The 12,421-nt window shown below is 44.2% G+C and overlaps 1 protein-coding gene across 2 annotated transcripts in view; it reads left to right on the top strand.

Annotated features, from left to right (window-relative positions):
* CEP192 (centrosomal protein 192) overlaps positions 1 to 12,421 on the top strand; it is a 341,693-nt gene that overhangs the window by 156,754 nt on the left and 172,518 nt on the right. For both annotated transcript variants that reach the window (XM_077492401.1, XM_077492400.1), the window contains exon 17: positions 1,814 to 1,943. In XM_077492401.1, the coding sequence (XP_077348527.1) occupies positions 1,814 to 1,943 (130 nt within the window). The remainder of the gene's footprint in view (positions 1 to 1,813; positions 1,944 to 12,421) is intronic.

The following is a 12,421-nucleotide window of genomic DNA, read 5'->3' as shown; positions in this document are numbered from 1 at the left end:
ACCAGCATGGCCCAGAAGAGCTTGGTACGCAGAAATAGTGAAGATGGTGGTAGGCTTTCCTTGGACCCTACTGTCCCGTCCAGACCTGCTATCTCAGGGACCAGTATTCCATCCTACCTTACAAATGCTAAATTTAACGGTTTGGTCGTTGAAACCCACATTCTGAAGAATCGTGGGCTTTCAGGCCCTGTGATATCTACCTTGATTAATGCAAGAAAGCCAGCTTCCTGAATGATTTATCTGGAACGCATATGTCTCCTGGTGTGATTCTAGGGGTTGGCACCCCAGAAAATGTCATAGGCAGAATCCTCGAATTTCTGCAAAATGGGTTAGAGATGAAACTGGCCTTAAGTACAATCAAGGGCCAAGTCTCAGCCTTATCGGTTCTGTTTCAACGTCCACTTGCTTCACATTCTTTGGTCCGAAGCTTTATACAAGGGGTAATTCGCCTTAATCCTCCAGTTAGGGTGCCTCTGAATCCCTGGGATTTGAATTTGGTTCTGTCAGCTTTACTGAAGTGGCCTTTTGAACCGATACATGTTGACAAGGAAATTCATTTTTCTGGTGGCCATTTCTTCTGCCAGATGAGTATCAGAATTAGCGGCCCTCTCTTGTAAAGAACCGTATCTGATAATGCAGAAGGATAGAGTGGTGTTACGCCCTCCTCCTAGTTTTCTACCGCAGGTGGTCTCAGGTTTTCATCTAAACCAAGATATTATTCTGCCTTCCTTTTTTCCAAATCCCTGTTCTACGGAAGATAAGTCACTAAATTTTTTGGGTGTAGTGAGAGCAGTCAAAGCCTATCTGGAAGCGACGGCTCAGGTTCACAAAATGGATATTTTGTTCGTATTGCCAGAGGGTCCTAAGAGGACAGGCAGCATCAAAATCTACCGTTGCTAAATGGATTCAACAAGTAATTGTTCAAGCTTATGGTTTGAAGCAAAAGATTCCGCCTTTTCAGATCAAGGCACACTCCACTAGGGCCATTAGTGCTTCGTAAGCGGTGCATCACCAAGCAACCATGGCTCAAATCTGCAAGGCCGCAACCTGGTCATCAATCCATACATTCACCAAATTTTATCAGGTGGATGTGAGAAGGCATGAGGACTTTGCCTTTGGGCGTAGTGTGCTACAGGCAGCGGTACAGGGTCCACAGGTCTGAGTATACCCTATGTTTTGTGGTTCCCCTCCCCTCAGATAGCATTGCTCTGGGACATCCCACCAGTAATTACTGAGTCTGTCCCATGATGTACGAGAAAGAAAATAGGATTTTTATAATAGCTTACCTGTAAAATCCTTTACTTTTGAGGTACATCACGGGACACAGAGGTCCCTCCCCTCTTCTAATACTTATATTGCTTTTCTACAAAACTGAGGTACCTCCAGTAGGGAGAGGGGTTATATGGTGGATTGAACTTCCTGTCTAGGGTGTGCCAGTGTCCAATCGCCCAGTGATACCCTATAACCCACCAGTAATTACTGAGTCTCTGTGTTCCGTGATATAACTCAAAAGAAAAGGATTTTACAGGTAAGCCGTTATAAAAATCCTATTGTCACTGAGTGGACATAGCCTGATGGTGACTTGAAAGGCTAATTCCCCTACCGGTATGCCTTCCTTTTGGATGGCAGTGGGCAGATTTTGAAAGTGCTAGTGCACTGGAAAGTGGTTATTGATCCACCCACAGACAACCGCAAGTTGAACCTGATGGGGAACTAGTCTCTCAGTTGCTCGTCTGACTTTACCCACAACACTACAAAACTCAGCCATGTTGTTCATCCTTAATTATTCATTATTATTTTTTTTTTATTTTAGCCCTCTTTTGGTTATCATATAATCTCTCCTGAGAAGCAAGAGCCTTTTGCACTGCTGAGGAAGTCTGAAATCTCAGAAAGCTCAGAACATGATGACACCATAAAGTTTTGTGATGATACCCTAACTCCAGGTTTGAACTATGTAATTTATTTAACATTTTGTTGTAGAGCTCATGTATTTCTGTTGCCCAATATGGGTGGTTGCTTGGCATTGTTTTTTTTTTTTTTTTAATTCTTTATTTAGTTTTTATTTTTTTTTTCCCCTTACACATAGAATAAGACAGAGGGTACAATGAAAATACATTCAATCCATATCTCATTCTTTTCTTAAAATCTTTTACATACATACAAAATAAACATTTCCTTTCCCTCTTCTACCCCCCCCCCCCCCTCCCTGCCTTGCAGTGGGTTTGGAGAAATATCCTCCCTAGCCAACCCTATGTTTATCTTACCCAGACTTATTTTACTATTTCTTCAACATACCTCCATGATTTTTTGAACTTTATCCATGCTACCCATTTATCCTTACGCCCCTCATCAGCTACCCATTCTTCCTCCTCTCCCTCTGAACGTTCTATATTCTGTATTTCATTTACCCTGAGTATCCAGTCCCGTATCTTAGGACTGTCCGTCTCCCCCCATTTTTTAGGGATTAGACTTTTTGCGGAACTGAGCAGTATAGGGATTAAAGAGGACGTATATTGTCTCACAGAGCTTTCGGTCCCGTGAAACAATACAGTCCAGGGGTCTTCTGCTATGTCTTTATTTGTAACAACTTTTATTAGCTCTAGCACCTCCTTCCAATACTTTTTAATATTCGGGCAGTCCCACCAGATGTGAGCCATGGTTCCTATTGTCTTACACCCCCGCCAACACTCTGGGGATTGCGCGGTTACAAATTTACCTAGTTTGTCTGGGGTCGCATACCACCTTGCGAGGCACTTATAATTTAATTCCGTCAACTTGTGGTTAACCGTCGCACTATGTGTTAGTTTCATTATTTTCTCCATTGTCTGTGTACAACATCGAGTCCCCAGCTCTCTTTCCCATTTTTTAATGTAAGGTGGGCCCTCCCGACCTTCCACCGCAGATAGAATTTTGTATATTCGACCTATGTTATTTTTTGATTTTTCTCTACGGCAAAGCCGCTTGAGAGGCCTATAGTCTTCCTCGCCTCTAATTGGATGGGGCAATTTTAATATAAAGTGTCTTAACTGAAGGTACCTCCAAGTGTCTATACTCATAAGTTCCGTGCTCGTTCTTAGTGCTTGAAACGTGTTTATTTTACCTCTGTAAATAATATCTTTTACTTGTGCATTATTATTTATTATCCAGTTTCCCCCCACCTCCTGTTTCCCCGGCATAAAAAAATCATTGTCTTTTAAAAAAATCAAAGGTGAATTATAACTCCATTTATTTTGTGCATGTGTTCTGTCCCATAATCTAAGAGCAATCCGTGTTATTTCGTGTGTGTTTGGCCCTATTGTCCTGTATTGAGGGGGGTTCCAGATAATTCGTCCTAACTGTGCTTGACTCATTGCCTTTTCTACTTTTACCCACCTTTTATTATTTACCTCTTTTCCCCATTCCACCACTCGAGTAAGTACTACCGCGTTATAGTATTTTTTGAAATCCGGAACGGCAAGGCCCCCCTTTTTTTTTTCTCTGCTCAGTACCGCGAAGGCTATCCTTGGTTTTTTATGTTGCCAAATATACCTTGAAATCAACCCCTTTAATATCCTGAAGAAAACTGGGGGGAGCGATATGGGCAGCATTTGGAACTTATATAGAATCTTTGGGGTCAAAACCATTTTGACTGCATTGATCCGCCCTAACCAGGAGAGGTGGCTAATTGTAATTTTTTTAAATTCTCTTTTTATTTCCTCTAGTAGGGGGATGTAATTGTTAACATATATTTTCTTGATAGTATTGGAGAGGTAGACTCCTAGGTATTTGATCTCCTTTCGCCATGGGAACCTAAATTCCTCCTGGAGTCTAATCTTTTCCTGTCCTTCAATGTTGATATTTAAGACTTCGGACTTGTTGAGGTTTATTTTTAAATTCGAGACTTCCCCATATTTTTCCAGTAGCCTCAACAAGTTCGGAATCGTGATCCTTGGGTTGGAGATATAGAACAGCACATCGTCCGCGTAAGCTGCGAGTTTGTGCTCTTCCTCTCCGACCGTGATCCCTTTTATGTCTGGGTTCTCTCGGATAGAGGCCAATAAAGGTTCCATAGACAGGACAAATAAAAGAGGGGACAACGGACACCCCTGTCTGGTGCCGTTCTCCATTTGAAAGAGGGAGGAAGACAGCCCATTCACTTTTACTGACGCCTGAGGGTGATTGTACAACACCTTGATCCATTGGATCAGTCTTGGTCCCAGACCCATCACTTTCAGAGTTTCAAACATGAGTCCCCAGTCTACCCTGTCGAATGCTTTTTCGGCATCTATCGACAGGAGTAGTCCTGGGGACCCATTCGTTTTTAAGGCCTGTAGCAGGAGCAGCGAGCGTACTCCGTTGTCCCGACCTTCCCTCTCAGGGATAAATCCGACCTGGTCCGGGTGCACCAGGTCGGACATCCTGTCCTTCAGCCTCGATGCTAAGACCTTGGCGAATAATTTGGTGTCAGCGTTTAATAAGGCTATTGGCCTGTAACTAGAGCACAGCGTACTATCCTTACCCTCCTTTAACAATACCGTGATAGAAGCCCGCAGGGCCTCACCTCCCATCGCAAAATCTTTACCTAAGCCGTTCATATGCTTACAAAGCTTGGGGACCAGCGTCTCTTTGTATTTTTTCAAATACGAAATCGTGAAACCGTCTGGTCCCGGGCTTTTCCCAGAGGCGGTATCTTTCAACGCCTTGTAAATCTCTTCTTCTGTAATGGGTCTGTCTAAGTTGCTTCTATCGTTCTCGTCTAGAGTCGGTAATTTCACTTTGTTCAGAAATTCCTTAATTTTTTCTTTTTTCCCTACATCTTTTGCCCCTTTCTGACTTATGTTATACAGAGCTTCGTAGTATTGCTTAAACACTTCCGATATCTCCCTGGATGTGTGGGTCATCTTCCCATCCTTATCTTGAATTTTATCTATAAAGTTATTCCCACTCTTCCTTTTCAGCTGCCTAGCTAGATGTCTACTTATTTTATTTCCCTGATAGTACCTCTCTCTGGTTCTCCTGTCCAATGTCCTTTTTGAATCCTGTTCCATCATATCTTTGAGTTCATCTCGTTTAGCCACCAGTGGATGGAAATATTTCTGCTGTTGCCCCCCTGTTTTTTTATGGGCCTGTTCTAGTTTATAAACCTCTTCTTTTAGACTTTCAATTTTTTCTAGTCTTTCTTTTTTTTTCCTTGTGCCCATGGAGATGAGGATACCTCTGATATATACTTTATGTGCCTCCCATAGAGTGGCACCCGAAATTTCTTCTGTATCGTTAACAGAGAAATAAAATTCTATTTCCCTTAGTACTGCCTCCGCAATTTTCTCGTCCTGCAATAGGCTCTCGTTCAGGCGCCACGTGAACGGCAGCCTCTGCGTTTCGAGTATCCTCATCCTCACCGACACCGGAGCATGATCTGACAGTGTAACTATTCCAATCTTGGATTCTGTTACGAGATCCAACAACCTGTGGTCGACTAGTATGTGGTCCAACCGGGAGTACGTCCCATGTACGTGGGAAAAAAAGGTGTAATCTTTTTTTTTTTTATCGTGCTGTAACCTCCATACATCCATAATTTGGTGTTGTTTCAGCCATAGTTTAATCATCTTCCGAGCCTTCGTATTTAACCCCCTAGCACAAGACGTACTATCCCAAGATGGATCCATACAAAAGTTGAAATCTCCTGCAAGGACCACATCCCCCATCTTAAATTCCTCTAACTTCCCCAGCACTATCTTCAAATATCTTATAGGGTTTTTGTTGGGGCAATATACATTTGCTAGGGTGAGGATCTTGTCCCCTAATTTTCCCTTTACAAACATATAACGGCCGTCGGGGTCTGTCTTCCTGTCAGTCACTGTAAACTTTATGCCTTTCTCAAACCCGATTGCCACTCCCTTAGCCCTTTTTATCGGTGAGTCCCCATATAGCCAGTTTGGATAGTTAGCCGAATATAGTTTAATATTTGAGTCTTGCGACAAGTGAGTCTCCTGTAAAAATACCACCTCTGCTCTGTACAGCTGTAGTTCCTTTAACAATTTGTGCCTCTTACCCACAGAATTCAGACCCTTTACGTTATAAGACAAGAAATTTACATCTAACATTTAAATTTTTCCAGATAAGATGAAAAAAGAAAAAGGCGTGATCTATGACACCTTGGTTGACTCTGCAAGACACCTCCCCCCCCCCCTAGCCTCCCCCCATCCCTACCTTCCCTCATCCCTCCCTCCCGACCTCCCCCCCTCCCATCCCCTGGCCAATTCCTGGCCTCTTTTCTGCAGCTGAGGATCTCCTCCGTTCTGCAGACTTCTCCCGCTAGGGTGTGACTCCGACTAAGGCCCCCCGTGTCTGGGTCCCCCCTGCCTCCTTCCCCTAAGAAGGCAGGGGGTCCCCTCGCAGATGGGGTATGATATCCCGGGGTCCCACCTGATCCTTCCGCCACCCTCACCTCCCACCCCTCTCACCCCCTCCCCCCTGCCACCATGCAAGAAAATAACCATCCAAAAGTCATACTCCCCCGTCAGAGGCCCCCGTGTCCATCCACTAGGGAACTTTGATATTCGTTGGTACTGGGATCCCTAGGTTATTACAGAAAACCTCCAACTCATCGAGGAATTTTAATCTGAATGTTCGTCCATCTCTTTGAACCAATAGGGCCGCCGGAAATCCCCAACTGTATCTGATATTTGCCGCTCTCAATAGTTCTAATAAAGGTTTTAAAAGTCTCCTCCGGGCCAGTGTACCTGCCGACAGGTCAGAGAAGATCTGTATAGAGACCCCTTCGTATATTAACGGGGGCGACCCCTTAAGCCTGCTCCATATCTTAACTTTGTCGTCATAGTGGCTGAATTTGATGATTACGTCTCTCGGGACCTCTTCCCTCAGACCTAGGGGTTTCCTCACCCTATGTACCCGATCGATCTTTAAGACCTCTCCTATTGCTTTTCCCAAAATGGGGTTAAAAATTTTTCCCATCTTAGCCTCTAGATCTTCTCCCTGTTGTTCCGGCAATGCTCTGACCCTCAGATTTTGCCGTCTATTCTGGTTTTCTTGTTCGTCCAATTTATACAAAGTGTCCCGCTGATCTGTTTGCAATTTCTTTACTTGCGTTTGCAGTTCTAATATTTCGTGGGCCTGTTTTCCTGTTAGTACCTCTGCCTCTTCCACTCTCCTCAGTAAATGGCCCATATCCATCCTGACATTTGAGATTTCAACTTTGATGGTGTTTTCAAGTTTGGCGAACATTTCCAACATTTCACTTTTAGTGGGGATTTGGGCGATGTCCCTCTGCCCCCGCGAATTACCATCTATTTCTGGGTCCGTATCCTCCCCTGAATTAGCTCCCGGGGCCCCTGCTGTCTTGGATCCTTCTCTCTTTTTCTCCTTTACTCCCTGCTGTTTTTTTTCTATACCGGGGCTTTTTAAACTGGTTTCCTTCAGATATTTCTGAATCGTGCTTGTATTCAGGTTCTCTTTTGGATCGTTCGCCTTTTGATTTCTTCCCCTCATGTTTACCCCTTTTGTCCTTTGCCTCCCCAGGTTTATTAGGGCAGAAAAAACAACACACAAAAAAGAAAGGCGACAATTCTTTGTACAGTCTCTCCTTAGTTGTGGCACCTGTCCTGCGCTGAAGGCTCCAGCCTCAGATCCGTTTTCACCTGCTCTATGATTTTAAGCGGGGTGAACTCTCCCATATAGCTTTTGCTGCGATTTCACACGCTCTCAAGATGAAAATTGCAGTGCGATTCCACGGCAAGGGCCACACGTTTAACCCGCTTAGCCTTCCGGCACTTGACCACTGTACTTTGTGCTCAGAGCCGCTGCATCGATTTTTAGGTATATTACCTCTTACACATCCTTTATAGTTACATTCCGTTTGATCCTGTTTTACATCTTGATCTTTAATATGTAATCCTCTGGCATCAGTTCGCTGAGCCCCTGCTGTTCCTCTCTTCACTCCCCAGGATCTCACCAGCCCAGGTTCCGTGGGCATTCAACAGGTTTAGACAATCAGGGAGAGGATCAGGTAAAGTTCAACAAATATTCAGCAACTAAAAATCAGAGTGAATAGTAATCAGAAAAATAAATACCTGGGGAGGAAGGGGAATCTTGTCCGGAAGGCGGTAAGCAGCAAGTGTCTACTTAGGGCTCCGCTGTCTTCCAGTGCTTCAGGGTAAACTTGAGGCTTTGGTTTGATTTATCTTTCCTTCTGTTCCTGGAGCATGGCTGATCTCGTTTCCTCTTTGTGTAGGTACATCACGCACTTTGCGGGGAGGTGGAGGGGGAAATCGGCGATTTCTTGCCGGTCCGTTAAGGCTCCGCCACACTATGGTTGTACTCTTCTGCTCATGCCCGCGGTGTGCGTCGAGATGCGGGAGGGATGAGGTGGTACGGGCCGGGCGGCTTCATGCATGGAGCTCGGCGTCCTTTCCCCTCGCGCTGCTCCAGCTGATCGTTAGGACCGCCCCCATCTGCTCACGCTGGCGCCGTCATCGGGTCCCTCCCCTCTCTCACGGACAGCACTCCATCCCTCCTGGGCTCGCTTGGCATTGTTTTAATGCTTGTTAGCGTCCATTTAAAAAAACAAACAAACTAGGCTTTGAATTGTAAATTGTGTGGTGTACTTTTAAAGGAATTGCAAGTATATATTAAAGTGTTATCTATATGTAAAAGTATTAAATCATATATTTCAACGTTTTATTATTGTATTTCTAACCTACTCCTAATAATCTGAACAATCTTGAATATTGTAAACTTGCTTTAACCACTTGACCACTGGGCACTTAAACCCCCTTAATAACCAGACCAATTTTCAGCTTTTGGTGCTCACATTTTGAATGACAATTACTCAGTCATACAACACTGTATCTATTAGAAAATTTTGTCCTTTTTTTCACACAAATAGAGCTTTCTTTTGGTGCTATTTAATCACCGCTGGGTTTTTTATTTTTTGCGCTATAAAAGAAATAAAGACCGAAAAATTTTGTAAGATTATTTTTCTTCTTTTCTGTTATAAAATTTTGCAAATTAGTAATTTTTCTTCATATATTTTGGCCAAAATTTATACCACTACATATCTTTGGTAAAAATAACCTAAATCGGTGTATATTTGGTCTTTGTGAAAGTTTTAAAGTCCACAAGCTATGGTGCCAATCTCTGAAAATTGATCACACCTTAAGTACTGATGGCCTATCTCATTTCTTGAGACCCTAACAAGCCAGGAAAGTACAAATACCCCCCAAATGACCCCTTTTTGGAAAGTAGACATTCCAAGGTATTTATTAAGGGGCATTGTGAGTTTTTTGAAGTTGTCATTTTTTTCCCACAACTCTTTGCAAAATCAAGATTTTCTTTTCTTTTTTTCACAAAATTGTTATGTTAGCAGGTTATTTCTCACACACAGCATATGCATACCACAAATTACACCCCAAAATACATTCTACTACTTCTCCGATGACGATACCACATGTGAGACTTTTACATAGCGTGGCCACATACAGAGGCCCAACATGCAGGAAGCGCTATCAGGTGTTCTTGAAGCATAAATTACACATATAATTTCTTGACTACCTCTTACAATTTTTTTTGAAAATGTATGTTTATTGAAGATGTTTTAACACACATATAACATACAAACGTACAAAAGGGACCCCAAAACAAAACCCCCAAACCCCCACCCTCCACCCAACAAAACTCCTCCTTGTGCAGCCCTCCGCTCAACTTCTTAGCTCAATTTAAGAACACAACCGTATCTCCCATACAACAAAAATGACTCATACCGTAACTGATGATTGGAATACCCAGAATGAAGATGTAGACCACCCCAAATATAGCAGCACCCGCCCGCCCCTCCCCCACCCCTCAGGGGGGCACCTCCCGCCTAGCAATTAATTCACAGTATCTGCAGCATCAAGCCAGCATCTCCACACCCTCTCAAACTTAGTAGGACACCCTCTACTGAGATAAGTGGCTTTGTATAACGGCAAAGCTTTATTAATTAAACCCTTCCAGTAGGAAATCGTTGGAGGTGCAGGTTTCTTCCAGCATAACAGGATAGCTTTACGTGCATAAAATAACGCCAGAGAAATCGGAGTCCTCTGCGCCTTTCGAGGTGCCAACTCCTCCACCAGCCCGAGCAAACACGTCGCGACCGTGACCGGAATCGGCACCGAAAGTACAGACTGTAAGACCTGCGTTACACCCTTCCAGAACTCCACAATCTGCGGACACAGCCAAAACACATGGTCTAAGTCAGCTCGGTCAGCTGTGCGACTACCTCTTACAATTTTGAAGGCCCCAGAGAACCAGAGCAATGGAAACGCCCCAAAAATCACCCAATTTTGGAAAGAAAACAACCCAAAGTATAATCTGAGGCATATCGAGTCTTTTGAACATGTCATTTTTTTTCTACAAGTTTTTGGAAAATGTGTAAAGAAAATGAGAACGCTTTATTTATTTATAATTTTATTTTTTACACAACGTTGCCCATTTACACAATATTTCTAACACAGAACAGGTGCATACCAAAAATGACATCCAGAAATAGTCTCCTACTCCTCCTGAGTTTTGCGATACCACATGTGTGAGACTTTTCCAAAGTGTGGCCACATACAGAGGACCAATATGCAGGGAGCACCATCAGGTGTTCTAGGGACATAAGTTTCAAATCTAATTTGACTACCTATTACACTTTTGTGAGGCACTGTAGTGGCATGGGATGAGCATGAATGGGGATGGATGAGCCGTGGATGGTGATGGCTGGGTATGGCTGGGTACGGCTGAGTACGGATGGATCATTCACTGAGCAGCACTGTGGGCTGCATGTGCAGGGCCCACAGCGCTGCTCAGTGACAGATCCATCCATCCTGCCGCTGATCTCTACCCTCTCCGCTCACAATGGGCGAGGGAGGAACCGTAAATCACGCTGGTTTGTTTACATGTGATCGCTCTGTCATTTGACGTAGTGATCACGTGGTAAACGTCTGCGATCCAGAGGACCCAGTGGTCACGGAAGTTCTCGAGTGTGCGCCCCATGGGGCGCACGAGAGTGGAATTCTGGGAGGACGTCATAGTACGTCCTCCCAGTGTTAAGCAACTGCCATGTAGCCGTCATTCGGCTATGGGCCGGTTACCAAATGTTTGTAAAGTGGAGTTCCGCCGCAAAAAAAAATTTAGGCAGCAGCTACAAATACTGCAGCTGCTGACTTTTAATAATCTGACACTTACCTATCCCAGGGTCCAGCGATGCAGGGGATCGAAGCCCCGCTCGTCTCCCCCTCCTCTCTGTGCCGCCAAAATTGTCGCTGTGGGTGCCCGGCTGTGGTTTCACAGCTGGGCACACACTGCGCATGCGCGAGGCATGCTGTGACTGGCCAGGCAATCATCTGGGACCTGTGACATGTCCCAGACGATTGCTGACAGGGAGGGGGAGAAGTGATCTTCCGGAGCCCAGGGAGGAAGTGGGAGCTGGAACCCTTCCCTTAAAGTGGAAGTTCCATTTTTGAGTGAAACTTCTTTTAAAGTAATAAACCTTTAAAAAAAAAAGTCATACTTTCCTGCTCTGTGCAATGCTGCTCAATAGCAAGCCACTTGCAATAGGTGCAATGGTGCATACTTGCTCCTGAGCCCTGCTCTATTCGTCCATAAGAGAAATGGAGCCATGGCTCGGCCCTGCTCTCATTTCAATGGCCTACTGGTTGAGATTGACAGTGGGAGCCAATGGATCAGGCTGCTGTGTCTCTGCCAATGATGAGAGAGAGAGAGACCTTGAACAGCTGAGGCTCCCGTGCACATCTCTGGATTGGGAGGGGGCTCAGTTGAGTATTGGGGGGCTGTGGGTGGGGGAGGGGGACAGCACAGAGGTGTGTGTTTTTTTTTATTTTTTTTTTATATCTTCTAAGGTAAGAACATTTTCAGCCTTTATGACCACTTAGGTATCCCCCACATTTACTTCCTTGAATTCTGTGACACATAATCATTATGCCCCTTGAGTAGTCTCTGCTGTGTCACAGAATCCAGAGCCTGGCTTCAGAGTTAGATGCAATGAGAAGAGAGTTCTGAGGATGCCACAGTCTGTATAACAATCTCTGCTTGTTGGCAGAACGATATCATAGAATATGTAGTCCTTAGAAGTTTAAAGTAAACAGCAGAGGGGAAGATGAAAATCATACAGAGAATTCAGGTCCTTGTGGAAGGAGATGGCCAGCACAGACTGGCAGCAACACAGCATGACTGAGATTATTCCTGTAAGGTCCCTTTTGAAGAATATGTACACCCAACATTTTATGTTCCAATCCTGATTTGTGCCTGCTGTACCTTGTACTTTTAAGAAAAAGTATTTTGTTCTTTGTATTGCTTCCTTTGTGTGAAATGCCCGTCAGTCCCTCTGCTCAGTTATTAAAAACTGACCACACTAAGTAGGAGAACAAAGCATAGTCCATTT

The sequence above is a fragment of the Lithobates pipiens genome, unplaced genomic scaffold (assembly GCF_037356315.1).
Source record: "Lithobates pipiens isolate NorthernLeopardFrog02 unplaced genomic scaffold, aLitPip1_a1.2 Scaffold_19, whole genome shotgun sequence".
In the NCBI taxonomy this organism is placed as follows: Eukaryota; Metazoa; Chordata; class Amphibia; order Anura; family Ranidae; genus Lithobates; species Lithobates pipiens.
The sequence above is the reverse complement of the archived record's forward strand: the minus strand, read 5'-3'. Positions and strand labels throughout refer to the sequence as shown.